The following is a 15,560-nucleotide window of genomic DNA, read 5'->3' as shown; positions in this document are numbered from 1 at the left end:
AAACTCAAACACTTGCTGGCCATCACATTCACATTTAATCAGATGTACAGCCTATTTCAAACTAATCCAAAACAACTCCGATCATTAAGGAATAAGGACTGCCAGACTATAATGATGATTGCTTCTCTTCTGGGAAGCAAAAGTTGTAGGTTATGATTTTAAATTGAAAACAATACGGAGGTTGGATTAGCTCAAAGGTCACAAACGTGAAGCTCTCCCCGGGCCAGACAAGAAACAGAAATCACTGGGTGGACCAGGTCTGCTTCAAGGTGGGCTTTTAAGCTGTATTCTTTCAACACAGGCATGTTTTATATGTTGCACCTGTACTACTTTCCATTTCCACAAAGAAATAAGCTCCACAATTTTTTTTTTTTGGCAACATCAGTTGAGTGCAAGAAATATTTCAGTTTATTTCTAACTGTACTATGAGAAAAATAAAATTGCAGAAAACTGACCCTCTGCCTCAGCTGTAAGGAAACAGGCAGGTGCCATACGGATGCAGCAAACAGAAAAGCACGTGCTCGCTCTCCAGAGCTGGCTCACCGCCGCCGGCCCCCAGAAAGTGCAGTCCCAGGAATTTGATGGGAAATTGCTAGTTTAAAAAAAAAATGTTGGCCAATACCTCAAAGTGAATTTAAAACAGTCGTGGACCAAGACCGTGAGGGCCAAAGAAAGCGTGGGTGTGGACCAGAGGGCAGGACACTCAGCCGCGCGTGACCAGCCGTGGGGCACCGGCTACGTTACTGCGTACAGTTTACGTAACTGGTCGGGTGCGCAGGGTGACAACAGGTAAAAGGCCTAAAGGAGCGCTCATGCTGAAGACAGGCGAAGGGCTAAAGGCAGCTTCTACATATCCACTGAGTTGCCAACCAGCTACGTAATCTGAAGAGAAAGAAAGCAAAGCAAAGCAAGATACAGCCCATGTTTCTCTGTAAATCGCCCTAATACCTACTCTTCCATAGGCCAAGGTTCACCTGCTGTTTTGTTGTTTTGTCTCCTTTTGCTTTTGTGTCTCTGACGAGACTCAGTAGGCAACCATTGATCGGTGCCTACTTTGCAGGCACTGTGTGCCTTCAGAGATCTAAATGAACAGGATTGGTATGGGCCTCCTCTTCACAGAATAAAGCCTGTCGGGCAAGGAAGTCAGAAAATACAACAAAGCCTTCTAATAAAATGTGATGAGTGCTGAGACGGGGAGAATCGGGGTACCATGGGACCTAAATTTATGTAGGCAGTTCCTGGAAGTCACAGTTAGACCAAACCCTGAAAAATGCCCCACGAAGGAGAGGATGAAGAAGGAAAGTATCCTGGCGGGAGGACCAGCAAGTGGTCTGGAGATGAGAGCCTGGAGGAACTGGGAGCATCTGAGGAATAGAAAGAAGCCTCACAAGGTAGAAACATACAGAGAAGCAACGAGGAAAGATGTGGCTAGGGCCACACAAATGGGGGCGTGGGGTGGAATTTATCTTGCAGATTACAGGATGTTTGCATTGTGAAGTCCCCCCACCCACCTTGCAGCCTGTAAAGAACAAAGCACCAGGAGTGAGAGTGGAGGTGGAGACAGCGTTCACTTTGCCCTTTCGTCCTGCAGTGAGGACCCTGCACTCCAGGCTGGACAAATCTGGAGGTTTGGGTCCACTAATCCAGGCAGCAGGTGGTCATCACACTCCTGCCGCAGGAAGAGGGCACGGCAGGTCCTGGGGCCACAGAATGTGGGAGGAATGGCAGGGAACTGAAAACGGAAGGTCCAGTTCTGCTGCCTCGAGCACTATGTCTGACCCGCTGTGGGAAGTGATATATCGGCAACAAGAGTGTTTGCTTCCTGCCTCAAGGGAGGGGTTTGAGGATCTGGGCGCTCAGTCTAACATTCTATCATGTGCTAGGTCAGTGCTGGAGATTATGGCTGAACCCAGAAAGAGACCGTGGACTGAAAATCTTTTAAGAAAAAAACATCCCTTTACATCCAATAAAACCTGTAAACATGAACAGATCCCACAAACAGGATATAATTCAAATCCTGTTGCCTAGTCCACAGCAGGACGTATTCTGAAATGTGGTGGCCCTGTGTTCTGTGAGCTCTTGGATGAAAATGGCTCGAGGTCTAGCTTGACTGAAAGGTTTTATTCATTCACAAACATTTAGTGAGCCTTTGCTCGCTAGCGCCGGGCTGTTCTGCTGTTCTGGGCACTGCAGAGCAAGACAGCAGGCAGCAGAACAAAGTCCTCCCCATACTGGAATCTTCCCAGGTCTGAGAACAATCCAATTTTATTATCCCATCATTTCTACAGACACCTGCTGAATAAATGCTTCTGGAAGATACCAATCAAACGTGATCTGAAGCATTTTTTTCTGCTTTGGAGCTCAGAGGAAGCTGGTTGAAACTCAGCCTTGGCAATGCTGGCCTCACACGCTACAATATTATTGGGATAGAAATTATCTTGCAAACAGAAGTCTCCAGTAGTATTTGCTCATTAATATGTAAAAGAAGCATTTATTGAACACCTAAAATGCACAGAAAATTGACGTTAAGGGAATAGAAACAAGCATAATTAGGAAACAAGTGATGTTTCCTTGGGATAATTGAAGAAGTCAGTATAAACACAGACGACAGATAACAACAGCTGACCTTTACCGTGTGCCGGGCACTATTCTGAGTACTCAACTCAGTCCTCGCAAGAGCCCTGTGAGGTAAGCGTTGTTAACAAACTCAGTTCACAGAGGGGGAGGCTGGGGTTAACCTGCCCACCTCCACACACAGTCTGCAACAGAGCCAGAGCCTGGAGCACACAGTCTGTCCTCACAATCTGTGTGTATGGCCCGGACACTACAGAGAGTAAAGGGGGGTAGTTATGTGGCCTGGGGGAAGAGCCCTGAGTGAGGCCACGAGGCCTGGCTCCTCGACGCAAAAACCAATCCCCTGGGACCACGGAGGACCCACTCGCCCTCTTTGGCTCTCACATGTCTCGCCTGTAAAATAAACTGGACTAGAGAGTTTTTCGCTCTGCAAATGTTTGAATCTACAGTTGAGACAAGCTCGCAAACTGGAATGCACCCGTGGACCACAAAACCTGCTTTGCGCCAGTCTCCCAGTGCCACGTTTTCTTTAGCTCTCCTCCAGAACTACACACTTGTTTGTCGCGTATCGGTTCTCACTGTGTTTTTGCTGAAGAAAAGGGCTAGACGAGGTCTGTTGTTACTTCATTTTACTGAAAGCAGGAAAAGTGACCTGCTGGTTAGGGCTGTTGGTCTGTTATCACGGTTCTCTCTCAGTACATCTTGAAGTTGTGACTGGGATATGCGCAGAGAGAGAGACACACACTTGTACAAACAGTGGGCACAGAGCTGCACATATACAGTCACGAAAGAAGTGTGAGAAATCACAGATCAAAACTTTCCCTGGCGGTTCACGTGTACAGTATTTTGGACCTCCCTCATCAATACCATGTTATACCCTTCTGTGCTGACCCGCCCGGAAGTGACTCTGTATATACTGGAATGTTTTTGTTTTTATTGGTGCCATCCAAAGCAGCTAAAGAAGCACCCGCAGACTCCTGTCCTCACTGTTTCAGTAAGGTCAGGTGTCACGTACCTGTATCACCACAGCAGGGCCATTGCAGGTGTGAAATACTTTGTTAGAGGTAATATCCATCTCTTCAACCAGCACAAAACTTTTTTCAGCCCTCTCAGCAACCTGTCTTACCTCAGCTATAAATTAAGCAAAATGCTATCTGTATGACACTGGTCAAGTTACGTGTGTTGGAGGCACTGTGACATTATTTCATTTCCACATCTGCAATCACTATTAAGTCATGCACTTTGCCTTCCTCTCCTATATTCTATCTTCCTAAGTTCTGGTACTTTGCATCTGAGGGCATTTTACTGGTCAGCTTACTGTCATCTTGATCTGTTATACAATTACTGCCTCAATTTTATAATCGATGAGCAATGTAAGTTAGGAGTCTCGATGTTGTTCATTCATCATCTTGGTTTACTAGATGAAGCTTTCTAATACTTTGGGGCTGATATATAATGTTTCTTCTTCCACCTAATGCAGATGTCCAAATTATATCTACATTAAGCTACAGCACACTGCCAATTGACTTGGAACACTTACTTACAAACACAGCTCCAGCCTTTGCAATACGTTTTTAACATTCTATTCACAAGTAAAGATGTCCCTTGGGCACAGTAGAAACAACACGATAGGGAGCTAAAGGCCAGGGTCCAGCTTTGGATTCAGCCACTAATCAGCTGCTTGACCCTGGACAGCTCATTTCTTCTGTTGAGTCAGTTTCCACATCTCAGTCACAAAGAGGAAAAACGATCTAATCTCTAAATCTCTTTTAGCTTTCCATAGTTTTTTTTTTTTAACTGTCATATGGCTATTTCTCTCCATCACAGGGAAACCTGATAAGAACCAAACTTTCTATTTAGTTTTAAATATTCTAAAAAGCTGGCTGGAAGCTCTTGCTACAGCAAGCACAGCAAGTTACTGACAGCTAGCATTGTCCTTCACGTTTTATACACGGCGTTGCCAAGGTCAGTTATTCTCAGACAGAAACAGGGAAGGATAGTAAAGACTCTCTGGAAGCGTCCCAACTTTTCATAAACACAGCTAAATAATTTCCCCTCTGAAAAACTTTACAAGATGCTTAGGCATTCTTATTACCAAGTGGTAACAACAGTATTTGAACGAATAACTGCAGTCTTTTAGAGCACGTGCAGATAAAGAACATGTGGAGACAGCTGGTCAGACTGTCCTCATTTTAGGGAAAAAGTCAAATACAGAAGCCGAAGGCAGAAGAAGTTAGAGGCAGTGCTGGCTGGCCACAAGCAATTGTGGACATGACGCCTCATCCTGTGTGGTCAGATCTCAACATGGCCTCCTTGTGCAGGAAGCCCACCAGCCCAATGATAGAAATGGTCGTGGGAGAAGCAATGAATTCAGCAATTAAGTTCAGGACCTTAAAAAAAAATCTACCTATCCTAAAACTGTGTTAGCATATACTCTTGACTTTAAAAATTACTCATGAGAGCTGTCTGTCTTTATCATAGAGGGTGTGCAACTTTTGGAGAAGTTTTTATTTCATCTCCCATTTATATATGGCGGTATAATGAAACTAGACCTGCCTAGACACCATTCTTTGTTACAACTATTAGGTTAAAACCTTTTCCTATGGTATGCAAACATGCAGAGCGCTACAACACTTCATCAAGTACATCTCAGACTGAGACGAGAACTGTGACTCTCTGACATTTCCATCTCTGGGCCGCGAGCAGAGGCATAGTATATTTCTGAGTGTTCTGAGGCCTTAGATAAAATAAAGTATCCTGCTCAGGAAAGCCACTCAACAGACAGTTTTATAGTGTGTGTTGTGTATACTGATGGTGCCATAATCATCAAAAGTGTCAGAGATGGGCTACTCTGCCTTAACAATTTTTTAAATTAGTATACTTTGTATATATCCTACCATTAAAAATTAAATTTTGATCTTTGCACCCAAATTACAGCATTGATTGTTAGTGCTCAATACTGTAGTTGAACACAACAGTTCAACTAGTAACGTCTGCTATTTTATATTATAATATTTATTTATCATTTTATATGATGCTTGGAATGTTGTATAACCTAGCAACAGAGGGAAAAAATCCAAATGAATCAAAACATGTGCTGGTCAACTAGAGCAGATTTCTTGCACAGATTGAGGTAAGTCACAGATGATTAAAACATTAAGAAGATTTTAAAATTCAAAAACAGAGAGTTTGTACTTACTTGAGATGGCTGTCTTGTGGAATATTTAAAAAAATTCTCTAAGACGGTATTTGGCATAATCTTTCGAACTTCCTCTTTAATGCCCAATGTTTTTGCTAGAGGTGAAGCAATAAACCTACAAAAATATAAAAGAAGCTCAAAATCTGACAATGAATCCACAATGTCACCAAAAAACTCAAGCTGTAACATTAGATTCCAAATGAAAGATCAATTATTGGGCTACCTACAGCCAATATCTGCCTTAGAGAAGTTCAAAGAGAGCAAATTTTGAGAACTCTTATACAAGCAACAACTTAATATAATAAAATACAGTTGACTAACAACACAGGGGTTGCGGGCACCAACCCCCAGGAGCACTACTGAAAATTCTCCTCCTGTAACTAATAGTCAGCCCCATGTAGGTGGTTCCTCTGTACCTGAGGTTCCCCATCCGTGGATTCAAACAGCCACAGATCTAGTACTGCAGTATTTCTAACTGAAGAAATCTGCTTATAAGTGGAACCTGTAGGCCAAATCCTTGTTGTTCAAAGGTCAACTGTCCTTGCACAGTTCTAAAACACATTTTATGTAAATCCAAATATATTTATGTACAAGATCCAGGAACTGAGATAAGCCATTCCACTTAGAGTTTCATTTTATAGACTACCAGGGGTTAAAATAAATAATAGTTTTGCTATTAAAAGTTTTATGGGGTGGTATGACCTTAAAGACATTAATATGTCCCTATTTGAACTTCTAACTTATGAAAAAATGGCATAACTCTTAGGTAAACACCTAGGAATGGGATGGATGGGTAGTATGGCAAGCATACATTTAACTTTACAAGAAATTGGCAAATTGTTTTCCAAAGTGACTGTGCCATTTTACATTCCCACCAATAATGTGCCAATGTCCCAGTTACTCCAGATCCCTGCCAATAGTTAGTATTGCCAGTCTTTTTAATTTTAGCAATTCTACTGGGTGTGTAGGGGTTTTTACTGATTTTCCACTCTAAGTTTTATTATTTCCTAACTTCTGCTTGTTATAAATTTAGTTTGCTTTTCTTCTAGTTTCTTAAGGTAGAAGGATAGATTACTGATTTGAGAGCTTTCTTTTTTTTAAACATAGTTGTTTACTGTAAATTTCCTGCTAAGTACTGCTTTTGCTGAAATTCATAAACTTTGGTATGGTGCCTTCTTTTTCATTCATCTCAAAGTATTTTCTATTTTACCTCGTGACTTTTCTTCTGATAGATTTACCCTTTTATAGTATAAAATGTCCTTTGTCTCTAGTAATAATTTAAAGGCTGTTAAAGACTAAGTTGTCTGATATTAGTACAGCCACTTCAGCCCTCTTTTGGTTACTGGTTGCACAGTATATATTTTCCCATCCTTTTACTTTCGACTTGTTTATATCTTTAAATCTAAAGGGTGTCTCTGGTAGAAACCAGATAGTTGGATCATATATTTCTATCTATTCCTCCTATCTATACCTTTTAGTTGCAGTATTTAATCCATTTACATTTAATGTAAATTGCATTTAATTACTGATAAGACAGGACTTATATCTGCCATTTAGCTTTTTGTCTTCTATATATCTTATGCCTATTTTGTGCCTCTATTCTTCCATTACTATCTTCTTTGTGTTAAATAGATATTTTCTAGTGTACCTTTTAAATTCTTTTTTTTTTACTATTTAAAAAAGTATCTTCTTAGTGATTACCTAGAGATTATAATTAGCATCTTAATTCATAACCCCCTAGTTCAGATTAATGCCAAAATAATTTCAGCACTATACAAAAACTCCATTACCTCCCCTCTCTGTGCTGTTACTGTTATGTAAATTATATATTTATAAACTGTGCTCTAATCAACATACATTTATGATTATTATTTTCTGCAGTTGCCTTTTAAATCAGATAGGGGAAAATGTGTTACAAGCAAAAAATGCATTTATACTTTCTTTTTATTTCTTAAGTAGGCACCTTTCCTGTTCCTCTTTGTTTCTTCATGTGCACGCACATTACTGGCTGTGCTCTCTATTTTCAGTCAGAAGGGCTCCCTTTGGTATTTCTCACAGGGTAGGTCTGCTAGCAACAAACTCTTCCAGTTTTCATTCACCTGGGAATGTCTTACTTTTCCTTTCATTTTGAAGGATAGTTTTGCTTGGTTGACAGTTTTTTCTTTCTTTATATTTGTTCTCCCATTGTCTTTGGCTTCAATGGTTGCTGATGAGAAATCTATTCAGTCTTATTGAGGATCCCTTTTGTGTGATGAGATGCTCCTCTCTTGCTGCTTTCAAGACTCTGTCTTTCAAGCGTTTGCTTGTGTTGTATTAAGATATGGATCTCAAACTCCTACTTGGAGTTTGTTTAGCTTCTTGGATATATAGATTAATATTTGTTGTCAAATTTGGGGAAAATTTTTAGCCATTTATTCTTCAAATATTTTCTATCCTGTTCATTTTCTTCTCTTCTTCTGGAATTCTTGCTATGCTTGTCTCTATTTGGAATAGTAGTCTCCTAATGATTAGATAGAGATTTCCTTAAATGCCTGGAACCAGTAAGTTTTCCAGTGTTTGCTAAAGGGCTCTGTGGACATTTCGGGGCACACTTTCAACACTCAGCCAGGCAGTTGATAACTCTGCCTTAGCCTTAACTTCCTGTTTGCACAGAGCCCAAAGTCATCCAGAGGTGAGAGATTAGGGCCTACTCAGGCCTTTCCTGAGCAAGTGGATGGCTATTGGCATGTCCAAAGCTCTACTAATTCAAGAGGCCTTCTGACTTCCAAGAATATGCCAGAGCTTTTCAAAACGCCCTATGGACATCCCATTTACCAGCTTATCCTTTAAAAGGAAAAGCTTTTTGGTTAGTTTATTGTTTGCCCCAATTGTTATCTACTACCTCAAGCAGTTCCAAACTTAATTGCCTCTAATTGTTTTAGATAAGCAACACCACCCCACCATGGGAAAAGGCAAATAAAGACAGCTTATGAGTAATGCCCTTACAGGGCACCACCAGACAGTTCAGATAGTGACAATTCTCCAGGAATGATGCTTTGAAGGACTTCCATCTCTGTTCTACTTCCTTCAATGGCTGTCAGGATGCTGTTTTCCACTGAAACTGTGGGCTGTTGGTTTTTCAAGGCTATCACAGAGGTGGAGAGGGAAGGATAGAAACAGGGCAAGTTAAAAAGTCTACAAACCTTGCTGCTCTTTCCAACAGTCAGCTGTTTTTCTTAAATAACACTCTCTGGATTGCTGTAAGCCTTTGGTTAATTCTGAATTCTGGAAAGTTGATTTTGACAATTTTTGCTAGTTTTCTGATTTTGTAAAGGAGAGAATTTTCAGAGGTCCTTATTCTGACATTTTTGTTACGTTCCAGTGTGCAGTTTTTTTTTAACTTGAGTTTTGCCAGTGACTAAAGATGTTGAACATCTTCTTATGTGTTTATTTGCTATTTGTAAGTCTTCTTTGTGGAGGTTTCTGCTCATTTTTCCATTTTTAAAAATCAAGGTAGTTGTTGTTGTTTATTGAGTTATGAGTTCTTTATATATTCTGAATTTAAATCTCTCATCAGATACATGTTTTGTATATATTTTCTCCTAGTCTGTCTTACCTTTTCATTTGTATACATCTTTTAAAAATAATTATTAATGCATTTTTATATATAATTCACCATTTTAAATTATGCTATTCAGTGACTTTTTAGTAAATATACCACGTTGTGCAATCATCACCATGAATCAGCTTTAGAAATTTTCATCATCCCAATATAATACCTCATGCATATTTACTTTAATCCTTGTTCCCTGTCAGTCCTGCCACAGGCAATCACTAATCTATTTTCTGTCTTTATACCTATGCCTCTTCTGGATATTTAATATAATGAAATCATACAATATGTGGTTGCTTGTGTCTGGCTTCTTTCATTGAGTATTAACGTTTTTGAGATCCATCCATGTTTTTGGATATTTAGAGTTCATTCCTTTTTATTGTCAAATAATAATCTACTGTATAGATATGCATACATTAACAATGTCTTTTGAAGAACAAACATTTTAGTAATTTACCAAGAGAAATAAAAGCATATACCCACACAAATTCATCTACTCAAATGTTCACAGAAGCTTTATTTGTAACAGCCCCAAACTGTAAATGATCCAAATTTCTATCAACTAGTTAAAGGATAATCAACTGTAGTATATCAGTATGTTGAAAGACTATTCAGCAATGACAAGAAATCAGTTTGGTGCAGCCACTGTGGAAAACACTATGGAGATTCCTCAAAAGACTAGGAATAGACTTACCATGTGACCCAGTAATCCCACTCCTGGGCATATATCCAGAAGGAACCCTACTTCAAAAAGATACCTACACCCCAATGTTCATAGCAGCACTATTTACAATAGCCAAGATACGGAAAAAGCCTAAATGTCCATCAACAGATGACTGGATAAAGAAGATGTGGTATATTTATACAATGGAATACTATTCGGCCATAAAAATGACAACATAACGCCATTTGCAGCAACATGGATGTTCCTGGAGAATGTCATCCTAAGTGAAGTAAGCCAGAAAGAGAAAGAAAAATACTATATGAGATCACTCATATGTGGAATTAAAAAAAAAAGAATGTAACTACAAAACAGAAACAGATTCGTAGACATAGAATACAAACTTGTGGTTGCCAAGGGGGCAGAGGAGGGTGGGAAGAGACAGACTGGGATCTCAAAATTTGTAGATACTGACAGGTATATATAGAATAGACAAATAATATTATACTGTATAGCACAGGGAAATATATACAAGATCTTGTGGTAGCTCACAGTGAAAAAAATGTGACAATGAATATATGTATCTTCATGTATAACTGAAAAATTGTGCTCTATACTGGAATTTGACACATTGTAAAATGACTATACTCAATAAAAAAAAGTTTAAAAAAAAGAAAAGAAAAGGAAAAAAATCACTGACACACATAACATGAAGAAAATCTCAAAAGCATTATGCTAAGTGAAAAAAGACATGAAAGACTATAATCGAGATGATTCCATTTATAGGACATCCTAGGAAAAGCAAAATTACACTGACAGAAAGCATTTCAGTGATTGCAAGGAGATAGCAGGTAGAAAGGGGGTTAACTGAATGGGGTATGGGGGATTTTTTTTCAGCCAATGGAAATCTGTGTCATAAATGTGGTGATGGCTATATGACTGTATACATTTGTCAAAACGCATCAAATTTTGGATGAACTTTCTTATATGTAAATCATACCTCAGTAAAGCTGATTTTTATAAATCACGGTATGTCCCTATTCTTCCTTCAGTCCTAACAAAGTCTCCATTGTCTGCAAGGTCAGTCTACTCTAGCACTCACTTAGCAGTTTCTGTGTTTAATTAAGTTCTGGAAATTCTAGTTATGAACGATCACTTAGTCCTTAAATTCATTTTTATAACCATGGAGTTGAATAAAAATTTTCCTAAAATATCCCTAAAATATAAAAAGTATATGCCAACTTCCAGATGGACTAAGTTTTCCTGGAAATAACCCATACATTTCAGAGGCATATAAAAACAAACTTATTAGGCACCAGATGTACACACAGCAACGTGGATAGATCATAAAGCCAGTGCTATATTTAAAAAAGAAGAAGAACTGGAAGGTCTTATCACCATACCATTTATGTCAATTAACAATACATGCACTTTATGTTTATACTCATGCTTTACTGGGTCATACAAAGAAAAAGCCATCAAATACATACAGCAGGAATGGGGAAAGGACTAGGAAATGAGGGTAAAAGATAAATTAATTAAAAAGTTAATTCAAATCAGTCAAATCAATCAATAGAGATCTTATACAGACCAAAGAGAGCATGCTATGATTCGAGAAATGCGATTAACTAATTCCCGCTTTGCATAAAAGTTCCAAATAAAAACTAAGATGACGTTAAAACTAACACAGTCTCAAAAAACATATTCAACAAGGTTTTGGATAAATAATGGAATTGGGTCATTATCTAACCTACCAGTTAAAAATTTTATTGGAGAAAACACTCATTGTTTTTACTAGTAGGATAATACAAAAACAAAATGGTTTAATATGGTGGTGTTCTCAGTCATATTCACTCAATGCTATTGCCTCAAATGTGAGAAATGAAGAAATTAATAAAAATAAAACAGCAAAGCAGGGTTAAGAAAAGAAGATTTACTCAGTAAGAGAATACAACCAATCTCAAAGCCAAATGAAGTATAGCATTCTCTTCTAGAGGGTCATGTGAGAGATCCAGTGTGTGGATAAGAATGCGCAGTGGATAAATACGCATACTCATAGCCTGCTTGCTGATATGAGGAACACATCTACAGTCAAATCACTAACTTAAAGGAGAAAGAAATATGGTCCTGATTGTTAACATGTCCACGCTTCAAGGACAGAAATAACATTTTCAATAGAACAGAGCAAGTACATATATACGTACAGTCTTCTATTTCAGCATTATTTTTTCTTTTCAAATAAATCTAGAGAACCAATCACTGCATCTAATGTAAGTGTATACACATAGGAATAGGTACTTAATTAAAAATCTATCTTGAGAAAGGAGAGAATAAAGAAGCACAATAAACATTTGATAAACTGAAGGGAAATGCCAGGCCTTAGCTCTAGAAGGACCTTAGAGATGAACTTGCCTGCACTTTTATTTTACTGATACGGAATAGACGAGAAAAGTCCAGGGGGAAAAAAAAGAATATGCACTTCTGCTCCCAAGTAAATGGTTCCCAGTTAGATTAGTTCCCAGGGAATGAGTCTCTTCGGTTTGCTACTGTTGTAGAACTGAGCCCTCACATGGGCCCATTCAGACACCCAGACAGCCGACCTGCTGGTTTAGCACTGCATCCCTCACCTGTGAGCCCAAAGCCTAGCAGTCCCAGGGCACTCCCCGACACACATTTCTTTTGCAGAATAAAAAGAAGGCAAGCCTAGGCAGACATTAAGCACGTGAAGTTTAAATACTTCTCCTAAACAGAAATAATAACCTCTACTGCCTTAAGGCTGATTCCCAGTTCCTAAGGATTGAAAGGCTCTTTGACCAGAGTTTAATCAGAGGGTTTTATATAAGAGACCGAAACATCTGGAGCAATGCTAGTCTCAGATGATACTTAAGTCCAATGAATGTATTTGGAGACTGCTCCAATTGAAGACAGTTAGTAATAATCCTTTTTCAACTCCTGTAAATTGCTACACCTCTCCTTCTTTAAAGAACCCCACTGTGCCCTTATGTTGTTCAGTGGAAATGGTAGAGGGAGGAATCTACTCATTGTACCATTAAGTAAAAGAAAAAAAGATTACCTTCTGATTTTACCATCCCCACCCCTGCCTTGGACTCTTCTGGGCCATAATTTACTCTGACATAACGTGCTTTACTTCAGAAGTGCTTAAATATGAGTAGCTTAGATCCCCTTTAAATCATACTTCAGACACATAAAAGACTGTACAGAAGTCTGGATATACTAGTTAGAAATGGTTACTTTAGACCAAAAAAAAAAAATCAAAACATAAGGCACAAACCAAAACTTGTAAGGAAAGGGAATCCTAAACACAAAGCGAATGTCAGTTACTTTCAAATGAGCTACTTGTTTGTTCTTCAGCAGTTGTCTTTCCACTCCTTTCTAGGAAGGGACTTCCTTCCTCATCACAAACAGCTCCTGGCTAGTGCTAAAGGACAGAAATGAGCCAGCGAAAAAAATCACAACTCCTGGTCATTTCCTAGAACGAGGAGGTGTAACACAAACACAGTCCAGGACAAAAGAAAGTTTTCTCGTGATAAATATATTACAGGATATGCTGAAACATGGTGTCAGATTTACACAAATTTTTATGGTAGTTCAGAAAAGTTCATCCCTTGCTATCATCCCAAGAAACATTCATTTACTTTTTTTCCATCAGGAGTATTTCACTGTGAAAGTCCAAGAAATACTGGTATAGGGGGAAAAACAAACCCAACAACCCTGAACCTGGTGTCATAATATGTGGGTTCAAGTCCCAGATCTATTCCTTATGTACTAACCATATGACCTTGGCCAGGTCACTTACTTCTCATTTTCTTGACTGAGATCACACCACTTACGATTTTATGTAGCTCTATATAATTTTTATTCAAATGCAAGGCATAGGTAAAATTTTATTTATGATCTAAGTGGTTTAATCTAATGCAAATGATATAGAAGTCCTGAAAAAAATTAGCTTATACTTCAAAAAGCATGATCTCTCTTCCATGTTAAGTTTTCTTTCTTTCTATTGCATTAAGAGAGATATGGGAGGGAAAAAAGAGACATAAGATTAGCGGAGCAACACACAGTGTTCTGCAGTGTCATGGAATGGAAAAAGCTAAGGGTGAGCTATTGGGCGTTAAAGTTATAAGGAGGTAGGAAAGATGATATAGACTACAATCCCTTGAGAAGAAACAAGAATGGTCCTAGGAATTAAAAGAGGATTGGATTCTTTCCTGATTATTGTTGGAGAGGCCAAGACTAGGACATAACAAGTTGGTCCTCCACAGCTGTGCTGCTTTGGCAACCAAAAAAAATTTCTAGTTGACTGTCAATCAAAATGTAAAAGATGGAGTTGTCCACCAAAAAGTAGTAAATCTGCAGTACAAATAGGCAGAGGACCTGGACATCAAATTCAAGGATCACCAGACACTATGCAAGAAAAACAAGTATTTCAGGATAGCAAAGAGTAATTTGCTAATATGGCAGTACGGTGGCAAAATTCTATTTTATTTATGCATTCTTTAACAAGTCCACACGTGAGTAAAAGTAGAATTAACTGTCAAAAAGGAAGAACACTTTCAAATGTTCTCAGCTAGAGTTCAGGGGTATTGAGGGGCTTTCTCTTCCTCCCAACAGCGATAGCACATCGTCGACCCAAGTAAATACAAGAACCTTTTGGAGAATCCATGAAACAGAGTTGGTCAAACTAGCTCTCGAGATAAGGACCCTGCAAATGGTTATAAACATATGATCTGCATTACAGTTAGTCTTGGACAAAATGATCTTTATCAGATTTTGTCTTAAGTTTTTCCAACTCTTGACATTCGAATATTCTTTTTGCTCCAAAAAAAAATTAATGTGCTAATAACAGTTTTTTGAAATAGAGATAACTATAGAGATTATAGATGAACATTTCTCTTCTGTTATCATAACACTAGTACAGTTTTAATAAAAAGGTTGGAAGTAATATCTACTTAAATTAAGAGAAAGAAAAGAAGTTTACTTCTTCTGAGAAAGCAAACTGATATTTTTTTCTTTGATTTCCTTACACTTTGGAATGAAGGCCTGCTATTAAAACTTTCAATAAACCTTTAAAATAAACATGCTATAAAGCAATATTAAGTTTGGCCTTTAATGAGCCATTTTTGCTATTTTATAGGCATTCTAAAATGATAACACATCCCCTAGCCACAGACTCTCCTAATACTGCTGGCAAAGGACACAGGGATGCGTGTCCTTCATCAGACACCACAGTACTTGGAAGATGAGCTGGGTTCTTGTACTGTCATCGACACTAATAAGATCTGTGATCCTTAACCTCTCTTTACTCAATTTCCTTCACTGTAAAACTAAAGTACTTGAGGAGACTGTGTTTCTAATTTTTATTCATTCAGCTTCTAGATAATGTTTAGTGTGCATTTGATTTCATGAACTCCCTGAAGAGTCTGTAGCCCATGAGTGGCAACTTCTGAACAACAGATTCTTTAAGGATCTTACCAAGATTCTTTATTTTAGAGCTGGGGCAAAGAAGGGGAATG

At 38.6% G+C, this 15,560-nt stretch overlaps 1 protein-coding gene across 3 annotated transcripts in view; it reads right to left on the bottom strand.

Moving 5' to 3' along the window:
* The window catches only part of CERS3 (ceramide synthase 3), a 99,689-nt gene that overhangs the window by 50,462 nt on the left and 33,667 nt on the right, over positions 1-15,560 (bottom strand). For all 3 annotated transcript variants that reach the window (XM_072950688.1, XM_072950687.1, XM_006211494.4), the window contains one exon: positions 5,774-5,888. In XM_072950688.1, the coding sequence (XP_072806789.1) occupies positions 5,774-5,888 (115 nt within the window). The remainder of the gene's footprint in view (positions 1-5,773; positions 5,889-15,560) is intronic.

Source organism: Vicugna pacos, chromosome 27, assembly GCF_048564905.1.
Source record: "Vicugna pacos chromosome 27, VicPac4, whole genome shotgun sequence".
NCBI classification, from domain to species: Eukaryota; Metazoa; Chordata; class Mammalia; order Artiodactyla; family Camelidae; genus Vicugna; species Vicugna pacos.
Note: the sequence above shows the minus strand (reverse complement) of the source record. Positions and strands in the feature narration are given on the sequence as shown.